Below are 25,809 nucleotides of genomic sequence, written 5' to 3' on the forward strand. Positions count from 1 at the left end.
ATTGCTTTTACCCCACATTGGAAATCGCTTGTTAGGATGGTGGGAAAGCGGAAAGAAGCCTTTGAGCCCCGCGGTCCAGGTGATGCAAAGCTCCAGCCTTCATTACCAAGATTAAAGGGGCTGGGATTTCCTAAGCAATTAAAAACCCTGCCTAATTAAGTCAGGGCTATTAGGCAGGACTTCCAAGGGTTGCTGCCGGGGGCAGGAGAAGGGTCTGCATCTGCAGCCTGGCTGAAAGCAAAGGAGCCTGCAGGTAATTTCTTTAGTAAGGCAGAATAAGTGGAGATGTACTATGGCTCGGCAAAGATGGAAAGCACGTGCTCCGTTGAAAAAGAAGAGGAAAAAATAGCATCAACAGCCTCTTGCAAATCGCTAAATCAACTGTACTACTACATCAGCAGCAAAATATCCAAACACTGAAATACTCAACAACGGACAAAATATTCAGGCAGGTATTTCTACATTTAAAAAAAAAAAAAAAGTAAAACCAAAATGCATGGTTAAGTCAAAAAGAACAAGGGACCCCTTGGGAATCGGGGCTCTTGCAGCCACAGCAGGAACCATCCCAATGTTTAAGAAAAAGCATCCCTTGCTATTGAAAAATGATATTTTTCTTTCCACCCTCTACATTTGAATTTCTGCCGCCTGCGCCTCCTGCCACTGGCAGCAGATGAAAGCAGCTGCTGGGAGAGATGGAGCGTGTGCTCCTGCTTTTGTGCTCCCCATCCTATTTTATCATCCCTCCATCCGGGCTGCCGCCCGTACCAGTGACCTCCCCATCGCCCCCCAGCCTCCTCTTCCCCCCGCTGTGAGGGAAGGGGGGGCACTGGAGCCCTTCTTTGCATCTTCTTTTGATTAACTTTATTTTTCACTCTTCCCTTTCTCCTTTCCTTAAATAAGTAAATTCCTACATTAATTATGCTTTTAAGTCTCCTCTTTGCTGAGCAGCTAAACCCCCCCCAGCATCACCTTGGCAATGAAAAGGCAGGTCTGGGGGTCAGCAGGGCCCCCCAAGCCTGGGGCCGTGGATGCCTTTCCCCCAGCCACATCCATGACTAAAAAATTTGGGAAGAACCAACAAAGATGCCTAAACCTTAAAAACACCCAGGTCTCCAGTGACCGGGATCTCTGTGAGTCCTAATCCAGGCTACAAGTGTTTATGGCTCCAGATAGATATAGAGAGAGATATATATATGCGCACACAGAGCCATAAATATATATCTGTGTATATTTATATATATATTTATGTGTATGCATATATATGCATGTATGATATTTGTGCGTGTACGCTGCACTGGTTTAGGGAGAAAGTGAGGATGGTCTCGAAAAATCTGGCACGATTCCGTGCATCCACCAAATTCAAGCGATGGCGTCCCAGCATTTCAGAGCCGCTTTTCAAATCACACCAGCTCGCACTTAAGCACCTGCCTAAAAGGATTGATTTTTAATTTACAATATTTTTATTGCATCCAAAAGAACCCCAGAAATTCCCACGTTCTAAGGCGGTTTCGGGGCTCACCCCTCCCTCCCCACACCCCCAGATTTTGGGAAAACAGTCTTTTTCCTCTCCCCGCGCCAGGAGAAAGCCACAGGGGGGTCCCCCCACACCCCGACCCTACACGAAGTCCCCACGGAAAGGGCGGGAGGTGCCCCCCTGCGCCTGCCAGCGGCCCCGCAGCGTGCACAGGGGTTTGCCCTCCAGGCTCTCCAGCTCAGGGAAACCGAGCTGGTTCAGGACCTCGTAGATCCCAGCCACCGCCGCCACCTGAAAACAGAGGGAGAAGAGAGATTTAACCCCCCCCCAGCATCCTCCCGGGTGAAGATGCGCAGGGAAGGTCCCCCAGCATCTCCCCGCATCCAGGTACCCACCTGCCTCCCGCAGCCCCCCCAGCTTTCCTCCAGCTCTAACATTTTATAAGCTGCTTCCTCACTGCTGGGGTCAGCCTTTGCAGGGTTTGTTGGCTTTGGCACTCTTCTGCCAAAAAGCTACAATGGCGCCTTGTTTTTGCTAAAAACGCAGGGATTATGCAGCAGGAAGGGGCGCTTTTGGGGCCAAGGGCTCCTTGTAGCCACAGGTTGGGTGTATTTCCCCCCCCTCCAGCAAACGGGGGGGACAGGGGGCAGATGTAAATGCAAGCATTAAAGATGCAGCATTAAAGATGCAGCATTAAAGATGCAGCATTAAAGATGCAGCATTAAAGATGCATTTAAACCCACGCATCCCACATCCAGCCAACAGCAAGCATCACACATCTCCACTAAAAGATGGTCCAGCCCCAGCCACCGCCTTCCGCCAGGCAATGCAAACACCGGCATAACCGGGATGCCACGCCGGGGTGGGCACCGGCCATCCCCCCCCTCCTCGCTGCGGTCCCTTCCAGCAAGATGGGGCAGGGGGGACGGTGAGCAGAGCTGGCAGCCACCGCTTTCATCTCCCGCCCAGCGGATCAAACGTGCCAATATGAATTAGCGGCACTGGCAAAGGCAGGCGGAGGGATGAGGTTTTTCCCACAAAGGCAGGCGCTGCCCACTTAGCACCATGCACACCCGGGGAGAGAAAAACTGATCTCTGCATAATAAAAATTTTAAAAATAATAAAAAGATGGAAATATGGATAATTTGGGGTCTCTCACCCACCTCCCATTCCATTTTTTCAGCTGGCTCCCAATTCTCTCGGATGCCCAGCACCATCCCCATCCTCCCAGGCCCTCCATCCCCTGCGCCGCCCGCCCCGGCCAGGCAAGGCAAAGCAGGTCTGCTTTTAATTATTCTTTCCTTTCACTCCCCCGACCCACTTGGCTGGGATATTGTATTTTTAATACGCTGCAAAGAGAACAGAGGTGGGTTTGGGTGCAAGGAGAGCCAGCCAAGCTAACCAAGCCAAGCAGAGGTACCCGGGGGGGGTTGGCTGGTGGCCTCCCAGGCCCAGATGCTGCAATCACAGCCAGCAGATCAAAATAAAACCCTGGGAAACTCAAAAGAGGAAAAACGGGCAGGTTTGGGGTGGGAGAAGCACCCCATCCACGTGGTGGGATGCCACCCATCTCCAGTGACCCGCCTGGCTTTCCAAGGAGAGCCACCAGCCCGGTGATATAGGAGCTCACCCAGAGCGAAGGGACCATATACGATGCCCCCAACAACCATACAGAAATCATATATAAAATAAAGACAGGGGTCTGCTTCCCAGCGCCCTCTAAATACAAGGTGAAGGCAGGGAGAGCCTCACCTCGCGCATCCAGAGGCTGAAGGGCCGCTGCCAGGAGTCCTTCTTCTCCAGATGCAGGTAGGCGTTGAAGAGGATCAGGTAGATGTAGCGCTCCAGGTACTGCAGGCTCCTCAGCTGCAGCGTCCGCGTCTCCTCGTCCTTGCCCGATTTCCCCTGGAAGAAGCAAGAAACCGGCTGAGATGCCTGTGGTACCCGCTTTGGGAGAGCATCCGAGAGGCAGCTCCTGCCCCAGTCCTCATCCACGGTCCTGCTCTCCATCCCACGTGAGAAGTTTGGTGGTAAAGGACCCACGAGGACCTCTCACACTGGGGAAAAGCCATATATACTGCTGCACACCAGCCCTCCGACCCCGTTATCCCCCCCACCCCGAGGAGCCCAGCCCAGCCTGCAGCTCCCACCTCGCCTCCAGCCGAGGAGGGAGGACCACTCTGAGGATAAAAATAAGCGCATCCTTCCAGCCTGCTCCCGCTGTGGCTTGGCAGTCCAGGCCCCCATTACCTTGTGGTTTCCAGCATATAAAAACTTCCCCTTCACTGTGCAGACCTCAAAAAATAGATGAGGCATTGCTAAATGTGTGGGGTGTGTGCCCAGGAGCCAGGAATAGATGCCCAGGTGCAAACTGTACCCGAAACCATGAGCTCCTGGACTGCAAAGCATTTCCCCAGGGAAAAACATGTCCCGTTCCAGCATCCCCCAGTTGGCTTCAGCCTCCGCTGCTGGAGGAGAGGAGGCCACGGCAGCCCCCCAGTGCCCCACTCCAAGGCTGGTGGCCATCACACCTCCCATTATTGTATTATTATATATATTATTATATTATTATTATAGCTGTTATTTTAAGAGCAGATGAGCCCTGCAGTGATGCCCCTTCCAGGAATTAATAAATAATAAATAACGGTTAAACAGCCAGCCGGCATAAGAGCCCTAATCCTACAGGCAATCCCACTGCGTATCCCACAGACCACCCCAAACAGCAGCAATTCCTCGCTCCGGTGTCAGCACCAACCCACCCTCGGGGACGAGCCAGCTCCACTTTCTCTACGTCCTTCCCTGGACTTTTGTTGCCATGGCACACAAACATTTCCACGCCTGGGCTTTGAAAATCACGGTTTGTTCAGCCCACTTGCACCCCTATTCGTGGCAGCACCAGGCAAGCGGTTCTGCCCTTGGATAAGGTGTCTCCTCCGCATGTGTGTGCCAGTATTTGCAGAGAGCAGATCCTATTATTTATCATGTTATTTATTTATCCTTTTTATTTTTTATTCTGTTATCCTATTATTTATCATTTTATTGTATTCTCCTATTTAATTTTATTCTATTATCCTATTATTTATCATTTTATTGTATTCTCCTATTTAATTTTATTCTATTATCCTATTATTTATCATTTTTTTATCCTATAATTTCTCTATTATCCTATTATTTAGTATTTTCTTACATCCTCCTATTTTTTCCTCCCAGTTAGGGGTGGGAAGGGGTAGGAACAAACCAAAGCAATTACCAGGGCACCTTTTCCTTCCCTCCTGCTTGCCCTATAACCCTGCAAAGCATCTCCCAGCAGGCACCACAAACTACAAAGCAGCCTCAGCCCTGGGTGCACAGCATCCATCCCGTGACACTGCTGGTTCACCCAAACCCCACGTTTCTCTAAACACTAACCACGGCTTAATTAAAAGTCCATTAGGGCAACGCCTAGAATATACAATTCCTGTAATTCCTCTTCTTCAAGCTGCCCATCACTGGGGAAAAAATAAAAATAATTAAAAATTAAAGCATTTGCATGTGCCTCCCTCCCGGCCCAGCCAAATCCAATGGGATGGATGGAGCAGCCAAGAGGGAAACGCAAAATGCAGGCAGTGACAAAAAGGCTTTTCCTAGGGCAGAGGGTGCAGGCGGAGCGGATGACTCCCTCCTTATCTCGCTTTCCCACCAGGACAAGTTGGATACGGCCGGTCCGGAAACAGGATACGGCCCAGGAACACCGATGTGCTGGTCCTGACCGCCAAGCACCGGGAAGAGGGGCAAGGAGGTCACGGGAATTGTCTTGTGGAAAAAAAAAAAAAAAACCACACCGGGAGCAGGCGGGTGAGACTGCTCTGCCGGGATTCTTCCTCCTGGGAGCCCCCAAAGGCTGAGTCTAGAGGCAGGAGTCGGCAGCAAGGCAGGGGATCATTCGGGGTCACCGGAGAGCATAATTAAATCCATAAGCAGGCAGCCACTCGTTTAGCACGGGAGGTTTTTTGCTCTTGCAGCAGCAAAGCACACAATAAAATAGGTGAGACTTCCCGCTGGCCACGTGGCTGCCTCCCCATAATACATAAAGGGGGGGAAAAATAAAATAAAATAACTTATCCCCAATAATTTCACAGTAGCTATTGCTGCAAACAGCCAAGTCCCCAGTGGTTCATCCCACAGAGCTCAGGTTTTCCCTCCCAGCCCCGAAAAAACGCAGAGGACCCCACAAACCATGAGGCAAACACTCAGGGAGCTGCGGATGTTACCAGGTGAGTCAATGCTTCAGTTTTTCTTCCCCCGGTCAATCATCTGTGGCCATTAATTGAAAATACGGGTCAATGGCAGCCGTCACTGGTGGGGACGTGGGTCAACCCAGCCCAGGCAGGGACATTGCCAAGCCCCAAGCTCAGCCCTTCCAAGACCCCATGAAACAGTTGCATAGCTTAAAAAAAACCCCCAAATCTAATAAAAATTATCCTTTCTCCCCTTCATCAGCTCCACAGAAGCTCCCACGTAAAACCGGGCTGTGGCCCCCAGGCTCGGCCAGCCGTGGCATGCCTCCTGCGTGGGTACGGATGGGTCCCCTCCCAAGGATGGGTCCCCTCCTGTGCTTGGAGGAGCCGGAGGAGCCTTCGGGGCTGGGAGCGGAGCGGGACGGATCGGCCCTGCCCTCTGCCGGCTGCACGCCGCTGGATGGGCGGGATGCCAGCTGGGATGCGGGATGGGATGCAGGATGGTGCCAGATGGGCGGGATGCTGGCTGGGATGCGGGAAAGCACCAGACAGGTGGGATGCTGGGTGGGATGCGGGATGCTGGGTGGGACGCAGGATGGCACCAGATGGGCAGGATGCTAGGTGGGATGCGGGATGGGATGCAGGATGATGCCAGATGGGCAGGGTGCTGGCTGGGATGCAGGATAGCACCAGACGGGTGGGATGCTGGGCAGGATATGGGATGCTGGGCAGGATGTCAGATGCCACTGGAGAGGTAGGATGCTGGGTGGGATGCAGGATGGGATGCAGGCTGGTGCCAGATGGGCGGGATGCTGCGTGGGATGCAGGATGGCACCAGATGGGCAAAATGCTGGTTGGGATCCGGGATGGTGCGGGGATGCGGGACTGCGCCAGACAGGTGGGATGCTGGGCGGGATGTGGGACAGTGCCAGACAGGCAGGATGCTGGCCGGGATGCTGGCTAGGATGCAGGACAGCACCAGACAGGTCAGATGCGGGACAGCACGGGATGCAAGACGGCACTGGGTGACCATGACCAAAAGAGCCCTGGCACCTCTCTGGTGACATGCCAGAAAGCTTCAGCCCAAGAGAGCATCCAGCTTCAGCAGGGCTGGTCCCGGAGCCTGGCTGCACCCCCTGGGATCGGCTGCAGTGGACCTGGGCAGCGCTGTGCCAATGGGGAAGAGGGCACGCTCACCTGCCGGTAGGTGCAGATGATGATTTCTCGGAGGTGGTAGTGCATGGGCGTCATGGTCTCGCTGACAGTGTCCAGGGCCATGTCCACCTCCTTCTTCATCCGGTGACCGTCGGGCAGGAGCTGGACCACCTTCATCACCACCTGGAGCATGGGCAAAAGCAGCAGGGGCTTCACCAGGTGCCTCCTCACCTTGACCCCACTGCTCTGTCCCTGCCCGGGAGAGGACCCGACCCCTCCAAACAAGCAGCTGTGGCTAAGGTAGCAAAGAGTCGGCTCGAAGGAGGACCCCTAAAACACAGTCAGGCCCAAGGACTCACCTCGAACTCTCCTTTGGTGTACTTGGCATCAGGCACGCTCACAATTTCCTCCTCGCTCATCTCAGGAATGCCCTGGGGTGGTCAGAGAGGGCCGTGCCATTAGGGGCTGCACGGCCCCATCCCCGCTGCCCAACAGCTGAGCAGAAATGCAGACCCAGAACCCAACCCACCAGGACCCAGGCATCCTCCACCTCCCCTCTGCCTGGGCAGAGAAGACCAAAATTTTACCCCCACCATCCGCTCTGCAAGGAGGGAGCCACATCTCTCCTGCCCTTAACCCTTCGTCCTGGGGTGGGAGCTCTCAGGAACGGGATAAAAGCTCACCAGGGATGCATCCACACTTCTGCTGGAGCTCACTGGGGGCTAGGCACAGCAAGAAGCCAATGTACAGGCATCCGCCCCCCCGCAACCCACCCTGGCCCTCCCCACGCTCCTTTTAGCTCTCCTGTTGTGCAACGGCTGCTGCGGGCTGTACCGAGCTCCCCCAGCAGCCCCCGCTCCGGCCCGACCCCCAGGGAGAGCTGCGGACCCCAGTACCCACGTTGAAGTGCCAGAGGGTGAGGACAGCGATGACCATGGCCGTGGTGGTCCTGCCCCGGCCGCTGGAGCAGTTGAACACAAAGGCTGTCCGTGAGTCCTCGGCCAGGGCACTCTTCATCGCCTCCAGCAGCCGGTCAAAATCCTGCCGGGGGCAAAGCCGGTGGGTTTTTATGGGTGCAGCCCGCCATGGATCAGCACAGGCTGCCCACCTCCCTTCCCCACCATGGGATCCCCCTTGTCCTACAGCCTCCAGGCTGAAATCCCTGGCTCCTTGCTGATGGATCCAGCCCGGCAGGCTCCCCTCCATCCCTGACCGGCTGAAGGCATCCAGGGTCTCCATGCAGCATCTCCTGGGGGACCCTCCCTGCCCCAGCAAGCATCCCGCACCAAGCCTGGGCACACCACCATAGTCCCAGGGCTGGGTGGCACCGAGCACCCAAGTGACATTCACCCCGCAGCAGCAGGGATGGCATGGGAAAGGAGGCAGCAGCACCGTCCCGTCCGCGGGGTACCTGCTCCTTGGGAGCACAGAAGTCGGGGATGGGGATACGGCAGTAGGTCAGCCCCTGGCAGGAGTTCTTCTGCTGGCTGAAGATCTCCTGTGTGGTCAGGCAGCTCTTGAACATCTTCATCTGCTTCTCCGCCTCCAGGTACACCTCCAGCCACTTCTGGCACTTCAGCAGGTCACCCTTCAGGGTAGCCTCTAGTTTCTGTAGAGGATGGAGAAACCCTCACTGTAAGACCCACTCCTCTTAATTATTTTCAGGATTTTAATCAGGTTTTTCAGATGCAGGCTGACATCACTCTCAAACACCCCGCAGTCAACTCAAAACCCCACACCAGGTCCTGGCCACCACTTCTGCCCAGGACCACGGTCCCCACCGTGCTCTATGGGAGCCTCAGGAGCACCATCTCCCACCACCCCGGGCAGCTTCTTTGCGCAGCCGTGCTGGCAGCCAAGGTCCTCCACTGCCTATCCCCTCTGGAAACCCAGCTGGGAACATCTGCTCTCCTTTCCCCGGGTGCCTTTTACCCTCGCTTTCAAGCCACACTATAAATTCTTCAGGGGAGGATCTCCGCTTTGCTCTGCCTTTGCAAACTCTTACATAGTGACAGGGAAGTCAGGAGGACTGCTTTATTTTTACAGTATGATAAAGAGCAGGTCGACCACCTGGTTTTGCATCAACTGGGCTGTCCCCAGCCTCCAGCAGACATGAAGGGCACGAGCCAAGCACGGCACCCAATACCACCGCTGCCCCTCATTGCCAAAAGAGAAAAAAAAAAAAAAAACAACAAAAGAAAAAACCCAAAACAAACAGCTCCGGAGGGTGAGGGACTATCAAAGCCTGCGGACATCACCTATGAAGGGTCCTGTGAGGGGCATGAGCTCACCTCCAGCTGCTGGGGTGAGGCGGCGGGCATGGGGATCGGTTCCTCCAGGTGCCCGGGCTCCCGCAGCGTATAGATCTGTTCGTTCCCCTCCAGGACCACTTCTTCCCGGAGGTTGATCCAGACGATGCGGGCGTGCTTCCTCTTGGCATCCGTCAGGTACCGCAGGACGCTCCCCAGGGTCTAGGGGAAGGGGTGGGCAAGGGTGATGGGAGGGCTGGGAGCCCGTTGCGGGCGACCCTGCCCATCGCGGGTGTGCGTGCCCCCTCACCTTGGAGCTGGGCTGTGCCGTCCCGTAGACGGGCATTTTGGGCACCCGTCGGAAGTTGGCCACGCTCATCTCCTTGGCGGTGCTCAGCACGTCCGGGCAGAAGCGCTCATCCGCCACCTGCAGCGGAGCAAAGTCCAGGCAAGGGGTGCACCCCCCTGGCCACTGCAGCCGCCCCCTCCCACCCACGGGTTTGCAGAGGGGGTTCCCAGCACACCACAACCTCTCACCCGTGGTCCCCGCTCGGAGAAGTCCCCAAACCCTTGCGACATCAGCCAGCCGGGGCTGGAAGCCACACGGCTGCATTTCAAAGGTGGGAGACGCTCTTCTTGCAGCAAGACCGTGCCAAAGCAACAGCTCTGGCCTCCCTTTGCCCCGCCGCAGCCGAGGACCACCAAGAAATAGGAAGCTGCAGCTAGGCTAGCAGCTTAGGCTCACGTCATGGGGTGCTCCAGCACCCCCGTACCCTGGGTCTGCAGGGCCGGACACATCCGTGCGTACAGGGGGTCTCTGGCCACATGCCCATCCTTGCCGAGGATGCCAGCAGGACACGGACCCAAGACCCCAGCACAGACCTGGAGACCCCAAGACTCAGCACCTGCCCTACAAAAGGGAAACCCCTTGCTTCTCCCACCCCACCAAAGCTCTTTGAGGGCGAGCATCCCGGGAAGGTGCCGTTTCCAGGGGACGACGAGGAGCCACCAGCCGAATGCCTACATCCAGGACGGGTACTCACCAGCACTCGCGTCCCCTTGGTGACGAGGTCCCCGGTGACGGTGAGCTCCGACGCGTTCATCTCTGCCTGCAGCCGGTAGAGCTCGGGGTGCCGGCACATCCACCTGCTGAAGCTGAGGGCAAAGCCCAGGGGGTACTGCCGGCGGGGGGCCGGGGAGGAGGGGGGGATGCGCCATCAGCCTGGGCTCGCACCCCCGACCCCACCAAAAAAAACTTGCATTTGCTTAGGAAACTCCGAGGTGGAGACCCCTTCCCTCCCACTACACGGGGAAGACAAAAAAAAAAAAAAAAAAAAAAAAAAAAAAGAGCAAAAGAGGGGGTTTTGGGTTGCTGGGTTGTTTGGCTTTTCTTTTTTTTTTACCTGCTCATGAAGGTAGTAGTTGAAAGCAATCAAGTAGAAATAGCGTTCAAGGCTCTGCAAAGTCCTCTGGAGGAAATACTCTTTGGTGCTGCTCCCCTAAAAACAAAGGCAGGTGGGATTCATGACGCCCAACGCCGACCCGTCCTGCAACCCGGAGCAGACTGGGAAGCTGGGGGGGGAAAAAGCTCTACGCATGCTTGTTTGTGGCTGGCTTAGAAGAGAGACAAGCAAGTAGCAAACAGGCCTGAGGCATTTATTTATGGAGCAGTTTTTTGTGGGGGAAGAGGGGCAGAAATGCCATTTAAGCCACTCAGAACATTTTTGGTATGTTCATGCTAACTTCACCAAGCTGCTTGTTTGGAAAGAAACCACTTCCAAATGAGAATGTGGCAGGGAAACTACAAAATCCAACTTTGAATATAGTTTTTTGATGCTTTTTTGTTGTTTTTTTTTTTTTAAATGAAACATTTCTAGTTTTCCATATTAAATGATGCTTAAAGACATAAATTTGCATTTCAGGTCAAACAAAACCTTCCCTTTAGCCCAAGGACACACTGGGAGCGGTTCCAACTGGTCCCAAGGGGCGTTGCTGTCCTGGGGGGGGATACACTGTCCAGATGTTAACAGGAGACTCCAACACAAGGGGAGGGTGTTGATTAACACCTCCCAGCCCCATGCTCCAGATAATGTGAGGAATGGTCAGGGAACTCTCGGGGACCCCCCCCGTCTGCCTTCAGAACCCAGTGGAACACCCCAGACCCGCTCCGGGGTCAGCATCTCGGGGGGGTGGCAGACCCCAAAATGATAGGTGATGCTAGACAAACTTAAATAAGAGCAAGACGAGCTTATTAAATAAGAGACATAAGCCACACACCCTGTAATATCCTCCATTTCCAAGCGCCTGCTCTTTCCCTTCATCCCCAGAAGCATCTCAATGCCTACATAGATGGCTTCAAGCGTGCTCTCCTCCTCCTCGTCTTCATCGTTACCCAAACCAGGCGTGTGTCCCAGTACAGCTCTCTCCTCCCAGGGGCACAAGCTCAAACCCTCAGGATCTTCCATAATTTGGAAACCACCCCCACGCTGCCTCGGGACAGCGTTTGTACAGCTGAGCATCCCATCCAACAAATTAACCCGCAACGCTTGCACCAGGGAAGGAGCACCCAGCATGGGATCCAGGAGCATCCCTGGAGAGCCCGTTGGGATCCCCTCCCCAGGGTATGATGGAAAATCCTCTAAGATGGGGCTGTGTATGTACGGGGGTCGGCTTAGCGAGCGGGGTTTGCGCATCTCTGACATTACGTGAATATTTACTTACTTATGAATATTTACTTGTTCTCCGCAAGAGAAATCTGGCCCGCTGTCATTTATCAAGAGGCAGGGCAGCAGGCTTTGCTCTGGAAACTCAAAACAAAGCCTGCGAGGATGGAGCCGTGCCGGGGTTTGCCGGCGGCACTGCTGACAGAGCAGCGCTTCTCCCCGAGCACTTGGGTTCCTGAGCCCTGCGCTCTCACCCAAGGTAAATCTCTTTAATATTCCCCTTAAACAGGCTTTTGATGAAAAGGGGGATGATCCGCTGGCATTGCAGCTGTGGAGAGCTGGGTACCGCGGGCGTCCATCTGCAGCTCAGCATCCCACGCTGGGATGCACCTCCCCCTGCATTACCATCACTTGAGGACCTAAATCTCCGCTTTTGGCCCCCCAACACAGGGCAGAAACCCGCAGTCCAGCGTGACATCATTCCCCTGTGCCCAGAAAAGCCCTTCCTCTCCCCAAAATCAAGCGGGGCTCTGCCGGCTCACCCGGCAAAGCCCCCCGGTACCACCCGCAGCCCCTCCAGCCCTCCCAAGCCCAGGCTGGTTTCTCAATGGCCAAGCATCAGCCCCTCTTCCCTCCTCATCCTCTCTCCCCCCTCCAGCAATTTTCCTGGCCCCTCGCCATTGTTTAAACCTGCTCTCCCTCCATGCAGACTTCAAATAAACACTCCTTGTAGCTATTTTGCGGCAGTCCCCCAGCCGTTTGTTTCCCCGGCGTCGAGGATGACATAGACCAGTTTGCCCCAGTTGAGAAAAGTCAGGGAAAGGCTTTGAGGCAGCGGGAAAATCCCCTGCCCTGTGCCCAAGCTTCCCCTACCATACAAGAGAGTACTCGCCATCACACGAGCAGCACCAAACATACCCAAATCTGCCCTAAAAGTGGCGGGGGGCAGGGGGGACCTAAAATTTGGTGTTTGCCACTAAACACTGAAAAAGTGACAGTAAATGCTTTCTTTTCCCATGGCTTAATTATTTTCATGGTGCTCTTCTGCTCCAGCCTATTTGCTTTGGCCGCACAGCACCTGTTTTTAGATTGCCCTTCACAACCGGCCCCAGCACTTCCACTCCACGTTCAGCATTTAAATGGGAAAATCAAATCTCCAAAGAGGCTAGGATCAGGGCAGCACTTCCATCTGAGCATCCTCTCTCCCTGCCTCCCTCCCTCCATCGCCTGGTGCGGAGCCCCCTGGTCAGACAGGGGAGACCATGGCTTTCCAGTGTGGAAAACAACCCTGATGGCTTTTCAAAAGAAAAGGGAAAAAAAAAATTAAAAAAATCTACAGATAGAAAAGCTTGACCTTGAGTAACTATATTTGCAGGAAAACCTCTAAGCAACAATCCCTCCCAATTCCCGAGGACTTTTACCACCCAGGCTGGTATGGATTTTCCAATTTTAGAGCTGACAAAACCAGGGCACAGGATATTATTTGGCCCCGAGGTCATCTACCAGAAGCAGCGGTGAAGCCCAAAACAGCCAGCTTCCCCCCAAATCCCAGCCTGCTCAATGTTATGGCTCTTCAACAATTGTTAAAAAAAAAAGAAAAGAGAAAAGCTCCACAACCTTCCAGGTTTCACATTCCTGGGAAATTTCCAGCTCACAGGAAGCTTCAGATTTCCAGAATTTACATTCTTCTCATCGCCGCGCAAAAACAGCTTGATAAATTACTCGGTGCAGGCAGCTTGCATCCAAGCAATCCTCTAATTAACGTACCTGGATCTGATAGTCCTCCCCGATTCCTTCCAGCTTCTTCTTGTACTCATAGATGGCTTCCTTCATATCGTGCATCTCCGAGCAGGAGGCGATGGCACCGTCCACCTTGCGAGGAGCAAGCGGAAAGCCGCTCAGCGAGCCCCGAATCGGGACAGGGACCGACCTCGCCCCCTCCCACCCACCCCACCGGGGGTTTCGCCGGCACCCCCTTACCTCCTCGACTATCTGCTGGCCTTTGGGGACCATCTCAACGAAGGTCTGGATGACCCGAAGCCTGTCCCTGGGAGATGTTTTAGGCGGGTGGGGGAGGCTGGGGTGGGAGAAGAAGGAGATCAAACTGGCCCCGGGGGCATGGGGCATCCCCCCCTGACCCCACCGGCCCCGGGGGTTGCCCCGCTTACTCGGGCTTCTGGGCAGCTCCTCGGTGGTGGTGGAGGACGAGCGTGCCCATGGCCATGGCCAAGTTGGTCCTGCCCACGCCGGTCTGGCAGCCGAAGAGCAGTGCCGGCGGGGGTCTGCCGGGGTCCCGCAGCAGCAGGCTGGGGCTCTCCTAGGAGGGAGGGACAGAGGGATGGGGACCACAGAGGCATCCAGGAGAGCCGGGTCTGCCACCGCAATGACCGGGGTAGAGGTGACGACGGCCCTGCCCAGGCGCGGAGGGGTGAGTGGCATCTCCCCTTTGCTCAGGGGGTGGTGTGGATGGACCAGGACAGCCCAACGGGTGGTCCATCCACTGCATTCCCCTGCCCCCTGCCCTCTCCAGCTGCCAGCGGACGTTGGCCTGTCCACCCCACCAGAGATGTTCACACCACCAGTCCCCAAGCTGCTGAGATTTCATCTCCCAGGCTAAAAAAAAATCAAAAAAATAAGAAAAGAAAAAAAAAAAAAAGAAGAGAGAAGCCATGCCATTGAAAGCCTTTGCACCAAATCCAGATCATTTCTCCCAAACCCATTTAGGGAAAAGCCAACTGCGCAGGGATGCTGGGAGGTGATGAGGGATGGTCACCTCCAGCCAGCGGTAGGGACAAGCAGCTGGACAACATGGACTTCTCCAGCAGGGTCTACAGCAATGGGAATGGGATGCAACCACAGGCACAGGCATCCTCTAACAGGCAGCGTAAAGCCAAAAGCAGAAGATGCTCCCCAACGCGGCACGCTTGCTCAGGCACCGGAGCAAATCCCAACCCGATGTGGCCCCGCAGACCAGGCGCTTTTCCTCGGCTCACCCTGAGGAAGCGGATGAAAGCGTCAAACTGCTCCTCCAAAGGGGCTCCCTCGGCGGGCAGGGGCAGCCGGTGGTACCTGCCGGACACGGGGACAGCCCTTGTTAGGAGGCCAGGGCCATGGCGGGGGCTTTGTCCCCACCACAGCGGAGGACACGTGGCTTCAGAGGGTATCAAGAGCCCGGCTTGCAAAAGCAAAGCCACCGACCGCATGTGAGGAGGAGGAGGAGGAGGAGGAGGAAGGGCAGCACCTGTAGGAAGGCAGGAGGAAGACAGGTCTGCGATAGACCTCCTCCGTCACCTGGATGTCCTCCTCGCACTGCACCCGCACGGCGTGGGGCTCGTCCCGCAAGCGCTCGATGTCATTGTAGACATAGTAGATGCTCTCACTCAGCTGCGCGAAGTCGTGGATCTAGCAGAGATGAGGACCCCTCATCAAAACCCGTGGGGCGCCCACCACCTCCAACAACCCCTCCGCTCATCTTCGAGCCGGTGGCGGGGGGTGTGCACGCACCCCATTATGGCTGGAGTGATGACCCCCTCCCATCCCACCTCACCTCTTTGCGGATGGCCAGCTCCAGGCTTTCCGCCCGCAGCCCCCGCTGCAGGCGCTGGAGGTTCTCATGAAGGTTCTCCTTGCCCCGGGGGGTGTAGGACACAAAGTCCCCCTCCAACCGCAGGAAGACCACGGGTTCCTCACGGACACAGAAGAAGACGCACTCCTGCGAAGAGAGGGAGAGGCTGCCCAAAAGTTCTCCTGCCCTCTTCCAACCCCATTTCCACCCTCCCACCAACCTTGTGGCCCTCTCTCTGCAGCTTCTGCAGCACGAGCTTGAAGCCGTTGAGGCTGGGTTGCCCCATGCCGAACACGGCGTAACCTCCTTTGGCTTGTCGGAAGTTGGGAGCGCCGCAGCTGCCGGTAGTGTTCAATACGTCTAATTTGCCGTATACGTCCCTGACCATGAAATATTTCCCCTGCAAAATAAGACGGGCAGAGAGAAGATGGGGAATAAGCGGATTGGAGCAAGCAGGCTTGAACGCAGCTGGGAAGACAAGTGGCTTTTTCTTGGTGATCTTCAAAATTAGTCCCCAAAAACCCCAAATGCCAGGCTGAAATGGGTTCAGCATGGGGTGGCAGCGATGCTCACCTGCACAAGGTAGTGTTCCAGCGTGGCCTCAGAAATACGTCCCACCGTGTAGTTGGCCTTCAGCAGGTCGTCGTGGATCTGAAACTCCTCCCTGCAGTTGTACCTGCAAAAGCCACGTGCGGGTGGGCAAAGGAAAAAAAATAACAGCATAGGTAAAGACTAAAAAGCAGCAATATTTAGGGAAGAGGCTGCAGAAAAAGAGAGGTGTGGAGTTGAAAGAGGCTGCCGAGGACTTACGTGATGACCACGGGCGCCACTTTGTTGGTGATGATGGACTTGGCCTTGCTGTTGTGAAGCCCCAGGGTCTGGAAGGAGTGGATGCTGAGGGAGCGCTGGTCCTCCATGCTGCCGTCGCCCGGAGCCCCGCTCTCCAGGGGGGATGCCGAAACTGCCTGCTGCGCCGCGCTGGCGGTCGTACCCATAATCCGCGGGCGGCTGCGCCGGGATGGGGAGGCAGCAGTGACCGCGGGGTGGGGGGGGAAACAAGGAGGGAGAGAGAGAGGGAGGAGGAATTTTTTTTTTTTTTTCCAGCCACTCCCGTTTTAGGAAGGAAAAATCCCGGGTGGGTGCAGGGCAGCTCCCCCGCCACAGACAGCCGGCAAGGAGAGGCCCATTTGGGAAGAAACGCTAAGCCAGCTTTTTCCCTCCCACTCCCGCAAAAGGCTTTCTTCCTCCCTGCCTGCCCGCCATGCGGCTCCCCCCATCAGGGAGCGTCCGGATCCGGAGCATCCAACAGTGGGGCTGAGGAGGGGGGAGGAAAAAAAAAAAAAAAAAAAAAAAAAAGGCAAAACGCTGCTGGATCCACCCCCCCCCAAATCTGCTGAGTCAGCAGATGGCACTGCAGAAGGACACAGCGGCACAGCCCTTAGCCTCATCCTCCGCTTTCCCAGGGCCCATAAACCACTCCGGGGTCCCTCCCCAGGTGGAAAACACTTGAACAGCGAGTAAATAATACTAAATTTAGGATTTAGGAGGTGCCCAGCATGGCTGGAGCAGCGAGCGAGGCTCAGGGAGTTTGCTCCCCGGTCCAGGCTGTGCATGCATGTGCGTGCACACACGCGTGTCGATGCACGTGCAAGCAGAGGAGGAGCCGGGGGGGACAGGTTGTGAAGTTCCCGCACGTGATTTTGCAGCCTCAGAAGTTGCGGGAGGCAGCAAGGAGGAAAGGTGCCCCCCACGCAGCAATAAATAATCCTGCAGTGCCGAGAAACGCCCTTGATTGCACCGGAGACATCGGGAACCTCGAGGCAGCGGGATGCGGGATTTCCTCCAGCTATTAATGAGCAAATCTGAAAGCTGCCTTTAATGTAGCTCGTTATTCCCATACCAGAGGGGCACCCTCTCCCCCAGCGCAGGTGGGAGACCCCAAAAGCAGACACCCCCCCCGCCCCGATCCCCAGGGAGCTCATCCCTAAACAAGGATGAAAGCAAAAGAGCCAGCCCGGGGCGGGGGGGGGCTGGCGACGGCCAGGAGCATCCTGCCACACTCGACCGGTCCAGGACAATGCGCTGACTGTCTGCGCCAGCCAGGGCCGGATCCTGGTAACCAAATGAAGCGAGAGATGGCAAGGGGGTAGCCTGGAAAAAAAAAAATAAATAAAACTCTGCCCACCCCTAACGAGACGGTTCCCAATAAAATCTCCTTTGTACTTACTGATGCTGCACGGGGAATAACCCCGGCAGCATCCGAAGGGGGACGGTACCTGCTCGGAGGCGATGCACAGCGCTGGGAAAACGGGGGTGGCTTTAACTCAGCCCTACAAATGCTTTTGCGGCTGCTTCTGCTGCCTTGCAAGCAGTACAGGATCAGTCCCCGACTGCAATCCCAGGGAATACGATGCCCCCAGCAGCTGCAAATGCTTCAAGGAGGGGGAAAGCCTCCGGAAAATGTGCTATTTCGAGACGGCCGTGCCCCGGCACAGATTTTCCCCTCCTCCCCATCTTCCTTCCCTGCTCTGCAGAAAACTTGTTGCTCTACCGTGAATTTTCTGCACCAGTAGGCAGCCTGGTTTCTTTTACATGTGAGAGAAGGGGAGTAAAAAAAAAAAAAAAAAAAAAAAAAAATCAACAAAACAGCTCTTTCAAGCCAGTGCCATTTCTCCAAGTCCCCTTACGTTTTTCTTCCACATAAACACTGTTGGGGCAAAAATAAAGCAAAATAAAAATATATATATAGGGAGGGTTTGAGTGTTTCAGAGCAGGCACTCGTGGCTTTGGAGAGCTCAGCCAGCAAGCAGGAGGGAGGCGTTCAGCCAGGACACTTTTTTTCCTTATTTTGCTCAGAATTGGTGCATCTTTTCAAAAGCAGCCAGCGCAGCCCAACGAGCCTTACTGATCCCTCTGGGTTTGCTCCAGTATTCCCATGCTGGGGGATGGACACTCAGCCCCCAACTTGCAGGCAGATGCAGGCAGCTTCTGTATTTCCTTCGTCCTTCTCCCCCCACTGCAGTCACCCACTTTCACCGTAAATCCCCCAGGGATTATTTTTTGCCTGACAAACCACATCGACAAATAACAGACATAAAAGACGCCGGGCAGATTTGGAAATGGTTTTGCAAACCACAAAATGAATGGAGAAAGGAAATCACATTTCAGCTTCCTTCCCCCCCTTGGCTGGGCAGCAAAAGCAAGCATCTTCTAGAAAAGTACCGAAATGACCCAAAATGGGTGCTCTGGGCAACCGCGGGAACTGCTCTAAAAAGCCACGGGAAGAGGGAAGTGCTGGTGTTGTCTGTATGGGAGCAGCTATTTACTGGTACTGCTGCATCCGATGGGAGCCAGAGGGCTTGCAGCCTCCCAGTGCCTAACCTGCAAGCTGGGACACAAAATGGGACGGGCAGGGAAGCAAAACCCAAATCCAGGAAACTAGATAAAATGATCTTGCCTGAAAACTCTCCCAAATATCGCTGGTGGCTGCGACGAGAACAGATGCAACAAGAGCCAGCATCACGGGCCAGCCAAGGCAGGCAGGAGCCCAGGCACCAGCCCGGGGGGGACCAGCCCACCAAAGGGCTCTGGATTACCCAAATATCAGGGTTTTTTCCCCAATAGTTGAACACAGTTAGCAAACACTAAGTAGGTGCTTAGGCAGGCAACTTACCCTTAAAAAAAAAGTAGTTTTACTATTTTACCTATAGTTAAAAGAACCCCGCTGCATCCGACATCTCAGCCTGGAATGTTAAGATCTGAATTATTCCCAAAAAATCAGCCGAGCTGGTGGGGCTTTGCTCTGTTTTCATGCCACTCTAAGAAGCTAAGAGGCTCAGATGCAATCCACGTGGATGTTATGACGGCATTAGCCATTAGCCGGGGCGAGCCGGTTCTGAGCATCCCTTCCCTTGCACGATGCTGTATTTAGGGGTTTCCTTTCTAGGAGAGAGAGGTTGCGGAGACAAAACCCCCTGCACAGCATCCTTGCCTCCTGCCTACATCTTCTCCCCAGGGCGAGGGGCGCAGGGACAAACCCCAGAAATATTCACCCAGCCAACTCATCCCCTCACCGGCACTCGCAGCCCTAATCTCAGGGACCTAAAAGCCAAGCCTGAGATAAATCGTGGCCACGGCTCCTTAACAAAGAGCCCTTTTTCTCCCCAGCCGCAAAAAAGACCGACACCCTGCGAGAGGGCATCCCGCTCGAACAAACCAGCACTGTTCTTCTCCAGGTGTTTTGCCTAAATTCAAATCTCCAGCGGCCACCGGTTAATTATTCCTCCTGTCTAACGAGAAAGCTGAGCCTCCGGGTGGGCAATGTATAGATGCTTCCCTTCCCCTGCAGACCCTCTCCCAGACTGGCCAGCCTACCGAGCCTGGGAACACCGGAGGACGGCACCGGGATGCTGCTTGAGCATCCCAAGAGACGGCGCGCAGGCTCTGCGGCCTCTCCCACATAAGTCACGACGACGTACGGTGCTCAGCCCCCCACCTCCCCGCCTCGCAGAGCAGCTCCTCTCCCCCGCCACCCGGCACGGGGGTTATTCCCGTGGCCAAGGACCTGGCGAGGACTCAAAGCCGGAGCAAACAATGGACTAAATATAGCGGGAGGCGGCCGGGCTGCAGCTGCAGGATGCATCTGCCCCGGCCGCCGCGATGAGGAGGAAGCATGCACTTGCCCGGCCGCCTCATTGTCAGCAGGAAATAAATCAAATAAATGTCCCTCCGTGCATCCTCAGGTTATTTTATAGTTTGTTTTTTTTTAAATAAAGTGCAAAGCCCTTTGGGAAGCAGCGGCAATTGCTGCATCCTCCTAACGCATCCATCCCTCCCCTGGGTGCGGGGCAGCCCTAGCAGCTTTTCGGCGTCAAGCCGGCACGGATGCATCCGTGAGGGACCGGGGGGCACCCAGCACCGGCGACCCAAGCAGGGAGGCAGGAAACACCGCGGCGGCCGGCAGGAAGCCCCGGCGCTGCCAGAGGGGCATCACCGAACCCCGGAGGAAGCGCTGGAGCCGAGCCCTCCACCCCGGCGTGCTCTTTAACCTTCTTTTTCAAAAAACAGTGAAAATAAAATAACCCACAAATGGCAAGCCCTTTGCCGGTGGAGCCCGTGTGTGTCGGGAGATATCCCGGAGCAGAGGCTGCGTGGGAACCGGGCTCCTGTTGTTCCAGGTGATGCCGGAAGGAAGCAGCTTGGCTTATTAAAAAAACATAATAAAACAAAAAAGAAAGGTGAGAAATAACATATTAAGCCATGGTTTATTTGAAACGTGTCCTTCACCTGCCGAGCTGCAAGGGTGAAATAAGGCAAGGAAGCATTGTGACCCAAAATGCCTTAAACCAACCCAAAAGCGCTTTGCAACAGGGACGAAAAGGCTCTGGAAAGCCAACTTTGCAGCAGACAGCTCTGATTTTACAAGCCTTGATTGTTTCATTATTATTTTTAAACAAGCAAAAGCAACCGCCCTCCATCCTCATGGGCTACGGGCTTCTCAGAGAGCCAGCGCCGACGGCCGAAAATATAACTAAATAAGCAGCATTTCCTAGAAAGTACAGAGGTATTTCTCAATCGGGCCGAGATCGGTGCTGCCGATCCCCCGCGCCCTGCGCTCCACCACCGGCATTTGCCAAGGAGGACGGGAAAGCATCAGTGGGATGCCTTCCCCCAAATCCAAATGGGACCACTGGGATAACGAGGACCCTGGTGTTTCACACCCCCCTCCCTGACACGCTCCTGCCTTTTGGCAGGAAACTGAGCACCACATCCCCGTCCTCCAACGTAAAAGTCCTCACCCTGAAGTCAGGGAAAGCTGTTTCAGACTGGAAGGAGGGGAGGGAAAAAGAAGGCATCCAGGCATGTCACCCCAGAAATGTGGGTACGACTCTGCACCCCGCCACAGAAGCGGCCACTGATGGGGAGGATGCTGGTACCCGTTGGGAGGTACCCGGGCTGCAGCCCCCACTCCCAAACCTGGTTTACAGTGAATTATTAATCATCAGTGTCAAACTTTCCTCGCTAAGCAAAGCCTGGGCGATGCACGGGAGGACTTAAGATATAAATGTGAGTCTCTCGTTAGCAGGATACAAAGCAGACGTGGCTTTTTTGGCTGAGCCGCCTCGACTTTGCACAGAACCCACCTGTAACGGCCAACAGCAGCCCAGGCGCAGGATGCCCTTTGGGTGAGCAGCTACCGCACGCACCCTCTCCTCTCCAAAAAACTCCTTTACCGCATTTTTTAAAGACCCCCGCCAGGTCCCCTTGCACATCACGCCGCTCCCTGCGGTGCTGCTTTGCAGGGCCAAGAGGCAAGAGGCGGCTCACGGACACGCGGGAGATGCTCAGGCTGCCCGATGTTGAAGCGAGGGGTTTTATCAATGAGCATCAACGGAAAGAGGAACAAAGCCCTAATTTGCAAGCGCCAGCACTGCCGGTTGTGCCGTCAGCCCGCTGCCAGCGGTTTCAAGGTCTGCGAGCATGCTTACTGAAGAGTTTCCTTTCAATAGTGCAAAGAAAAAAAAAGCCATAAAGGATGGAGAAAAAGGCCAGGGGCATCTCCAAAGAGACGACCGTCCTGTGGAGGAGCTTTCCTCTGACACCAAATACTCCCCAACTCACCAAGAAGCACCACGGCCCTACACCCAAACCCGCTCTCCCAAATTTTTTACCCCGAGTGTGGGGAGCCCGGGGTGGCACCCACGCCGCAGCACCCCGCTCCCAAACCCCGGGAAGCTCAGCGCCACGAGAAGCCCGGCCAGGGCGTTTCGGGAAGGCGAGGGCTATGATTTTGTGCTATTCATAGCTAACCACCGGCTCCCTTCCCGACGGGGCGGGGGGGGGAGGAAGGCTGGCGGAGCAACGGGCCGGCTCCATTTACACGGGGTCGCTTTTCAAAGCCGGGCTGCTGCAGACCACACCTTTTGCAAGACAAGCAGCACCTTCTTGCACGCCAGCACCCACCGTCGCGCGCGCCTTTGCACGCTCGGTGGTTTCGCGCGCGGTAGCGCGCGGGAGCTCGCTCTCCCCCAGCTCGCTCTCTTAAATAAAGCGAAACCGAGCAAATCCCAGGGGGTATTTGCTCACAACAGAGACCTGCCGGTTATTTTTAGGCTCCGTGTCATTCGTGCAAAGACATAATCACTTCCTGCCTTCCAGGAAGGAAATGTCCCACCACCGCTGCCTGCCTGCCTGCCTGCTCCCTCCTCAGGCAATGCCTGCCCGCTCCCAGCCCAGCCACCCCAAAACCCACTGCCCCCCCATCCGGGGGAGGGGGGGGGGAACAACCAGGACACAGCTTGGGATGTCACAAGTGCCACGGTCCGGAGTGCTGCAGGGAGAAGACGTGGTTGTTCACACCCCCCGCACACCCCGGTGCTAAGAGGAGCAATGCACGGAGGAAGGAGTCCGGAAAAGTCCGGCAGCCATCGGAAACGCAGCCTGGATGCAGTTTCTGGAAGTTTTCAGCCCCAACAGCTACAGATGCTGGGCAGGAGCTCAGCGAGAGCGGGCAGCCTTTCCTCCTAGGATATTCTCCGTGTCCAGGCTCTACCCAGGTGACACGGCAGTGAGGGTGACCCTGTCCTAGATGGGGGTGGGAGCCCACGGGGCTCTGCAACATGCCCTGCATGTACGTGCCAGTGGGAAACCTACTGCTGAGTGATCCCAGGTTTCCTGCCCCCCCTGTGCTCCCCAAATGGAAGGCTGTGGAGCCAAACCCCAGACCGGGATGCTCCCCGAGCAGGGAAGGGACTGTGGTTACATCTGCTCCTCTTCCTCCTCCATCTTCATCCTCCAGCAGGGAGCCATCCCACAGCTCCCCATTTCAAAGCCTGCTCCCCAGACGGTTTTTGGGGGTGTAAGGGAGGCAGCCAAGGGACGCAAACCCCAAAACTCACTTTGGGGCACTCTAACCGCAGTGGGCACAGCTGGCACCGGCAGACAGCCGCGGTGGGCTCCCCGTCTGGGTCAGTCTCCTGCGGGGCTGGCTTCCAGGCAGCAAGAGGGAGAAAAAAGCCCCTTTTAAATAGAAAACGGGACTGCAAAGGCACAAGAGCTGGGAGGACGCTGCGGGGTGGATGCTGGGCCTCAAAACTTGTTATCCATCTATTTTCTAGAGGTTTGAAGCGCAGCGTTGGCTGCGGATAAACCTTGCTCGCTGGGGTTTGGGAACCTCATGCCCACCCTGGGGGGTGGGGATGTTCCTGGGGCAAAATAAAGCTTCCTCCCACGGCCCCCCGCCATGGCTCTGGGGCGAGGGGACCCAAGCCCAACAAGCACCCCGGGCCCCACGGGAGGAAGGCTGCTCCCAGCAGCGGCACCTGCCCCCCCCCTCAATGGTGCGGTGGGGAGGTTGGGAAGTTTGGGGGGGTGGGAACACCCCCAAGGTGCCTCCCGGCTCCAAGCCGGTACCCCACGGCTGAGCCTGCTCCCTCCATCCCCTTCCCCACGCACCCGACGGGGAAATGAAGACCCCCCCCCCCGCCGCGCCCCGTCTCCCTCCGGGGGAACTGGGGATGCCCGGTCCCGGAGGGGGAAGATGCTCGGTTCGGGGCGGGGGGGGAAGATGCTCGGTCCCGGGGCGGGGGTTGATGCCCGGTCCCGGGGCGGGGGAGGAGATGCCCGGTCCCGTGGAGGAGATGCCCGGTCCCGGGGGGGTTGGGGGGGGGGGGGGAATGCGGTACCTGGCGGCGGCTCCGGGCTCAGCTCCCGCGCCGGGCTGGCCGCGCCGTCGGGCGCCCCATGGGGGCGGCGGGAGCGGGGTGGCGGGAGCGGAGCCCCGCGGCCGCCCCGACCGCCGGAGCCTCGGCGGGGGGAGGAGGCGGGGGCGGGACCGGAGGAGGGGCAGCACCGCCGCTCGGCCCCACGCCGCGCCCGCCGGCTGCCGAGCCCCGCCCCCCGCCCCGGGACACCCACCCACCCCCCGGGCCCGCCCCGCCGGGGCGCACCAGTGGGTTGCAACACCGCCCCCCCCCCAGCCCCGCGGGCACCCCCCGGCCACAGCAGGGGCCCCCGCAGGGAACCCCTGGCACGCAGCAGCCATCCCTGAGGGGGACCCCCCCCCGGCATGCAGCATCCCCCCCCCACAGCACCCATCCCTGAGGTGACCCCCCCCCGGCAGGCAGCATCCCTCCCCCCCCAGCACCCATCCCTGAGGGGACCCCCTGGCAGGCAGCATCCCCCCCCCACAGCACCCATTCCTGAGGTGACCCCCCCCGGCATGCAGCATCCCCCATCCACAGCACCCATCCCTGAGGGGACCCCCTGGCACACAGCATCCCCCACCCACAGCACCCATCCCTGAGGGGGACCCCCCCCCCGGCATGCAACATCCCACACCCACAGCACCCATCCCTGAGGTGACCCCCCCCGGCATGCAGCATCCCCCCCCCCCCCAGCATGCAGCATCCCCCCCCCCACAGCACCCATCCCTGAGGGGACCCCCTGGCACGCAGCACCCCTCAGCCACCCTGATCCTTCATATCCCCTCCTGGTGTCATCCCCTCCCCGGACAAAAGAGGGGACTGGCAGATGCCACCACCCCAGCCAGGTTCAGAAGGACAAGAGCAGTTTTGGGAGCATCAAGGCACGGCCTGCACGTCTCAAAGCCAAAATGCCCTTTCTCTTCCCAGAAATGGAAGAGGAGGGGGGGATGTGCGTGTGCGATGGGGGCCAGGGCGAGGGATGCTGCTGGATCCAGGCTGGGACTGGTGTGAAAGGGCCTGCAGGGAGCCCCTACCCCCCCTGCTTTACCATGCCAAGGGGGATTGCTCCCCAAAACTCACACGGGGAAAATAAAGGTCCAGCACTCGCTTCTGCAAGCACTCAGCACAACTTTTAAAAGCAGGCTGAGAGCTGAAGCTTACAGAGGAATCTACGCTTTCTGCTCATGTGAAGCCTCCTCGCAGCCTGCTGGAGATGGACCCCCCACCTGCCCATCTCCTCTCCCCCACGCTGTTGGACGGGCAGGTCCCAGGGCTCTTAACCACAGGCAGGGTGGGAAGCGGCTGCCCTAAACGGAGCTGGATACGTGGCATCCCTTTCACAGACCCACGCACAGCTGGTTACAGCAGCCTGGCCTAAGAGCAAGCCATCTGCAGAGCCTCCACGCTTGGTCTTCCCACCTTGTGGGAGGCTTTCAGACCTGGAGGTATCTTCTGAACCATCAGGGTAGCTCCAGGACCCCAAGGTTCAGAGCAATCCCTCCTTGTTTGGGCCACTCAAACGCCTGGGGAAGTAAGGCTGCTGCCCACCCGGCTGCTCCCCACCATGTACAGGTACCATGGTGGGTTCCTGCGACAGCTCTGCCAGTATCAGCAGAGCCAGCTGATCAAGGTCTGCTCATCTTCTGCTGGTTTCCATCACAGCACAGAGTCAAGCCATGACATGACTTCAAGTCTCCCTCGTTGCCAACAGGCATTGCACTTATTCTGCTGCCGTGGAAAGATGCTATTTTGGCTAATCCATTAAAAACCCAATTCCTTCA

At 56.6% G+C, this 25,809-nt stretch overlaps 1 protein-coding gene across 2 annotated transcripts; it reads right to left on the minus strand.

Annotated features, from left to right (window-relative positions):
- Positions 1–1,416: 1,416 nt before the first annotated feature.
- PALD1 (phosphatase domain containing paladin 1) lies at positions 1,417–24,152 on the minus strand. 2 transcript variants are annotated; one of them, XM_052799632.1, is made up of 20 exons: positions 24,008–24,152; positions 16,134–16,331; positions 15,897–15,999; positions 15,544–15,723; positions 15,306–15,470; positions 15,000–15,160; positions 14,752–14,827; positions 13,927–14,075; positions 13,739–13,835; positions 13,526–13,630; positions 10,499–10,594; positions 10,139–10,273; positions 9,406–9,522; positions 9,138–9,317; positions 8,258–8,455; positions 7,747–7,887; positions 7,206–7,277; positions 6,889–7,029; positions 3,227–3,379; positions 1,417–1,765 (listed from the first exon to the last, which is right to left on the minus strand). In XM_052799632.1, exons 2-20 carry the CDS (start codon positions 16,316–16,318, stop codon positions 1,616–1,618), a joined length of 2,604 nt encoding a protein of 867 aa, XP_052655592.1. In that variant the 5' UTR covers positions 16,319–16,331; positions 24,008–24,152; the 3' UTR covers positions 1,417–1,615. The 2 variants fall into 2 exon arrangements, with proteins under 2 accessions (XP_052655592.1, XP_052655593.1); XM_052799633.1 differs by lacking the exon at positions 24,008–24,152 and adding an exon at positions 23,222–23,239.
- Positions 24,153–25,809: the final 1,657 nt, after the last annotated feature.

This window comes from Harpia harpyja, chromosome 10 (genome assembly GCF_026419915.1).
Source record: "Harpia harpyja isolate bHarHar1 chromosome 10, bHarHar1 primary haplotype, whole genome shotgun sequence".
NCBI classification, from domain to species: domain Eukaryota; kingdom Metazoa; phylum Chordata; class Aves; order Accipitriformes; family Accipitridae; genus Harpia; species Harpia harpyja.

What these genes read in the sequence shown, in the direction of transcription:
- PALD1 (XM_052799632.1), bottom strand. Translation starts at nt 16,318, where the DNA reads ATGGGTACGACCGCCAGCGCGGCGCAGCAGGCAGTTTCGGCATCCCCC. An exon ending in GTGGCGCCCGTGGTCATCAC is followed by an intron (nt 16,000 to 16,133) that starts GTAAGTCCTCGG and finishes TGGCTTTTGCAG; the next exon opens with GTACAACTGCAGGGAGGAGT. An exon ending in GGGAGGACTATCAGATCCAG is followed by an intron (nt 10,595 to 13,525) that starts GTACGTTAATTA and finishes CTTTGTTTTTAG; the next exon opens with GGGAGCAGCACCAAAGAGTA.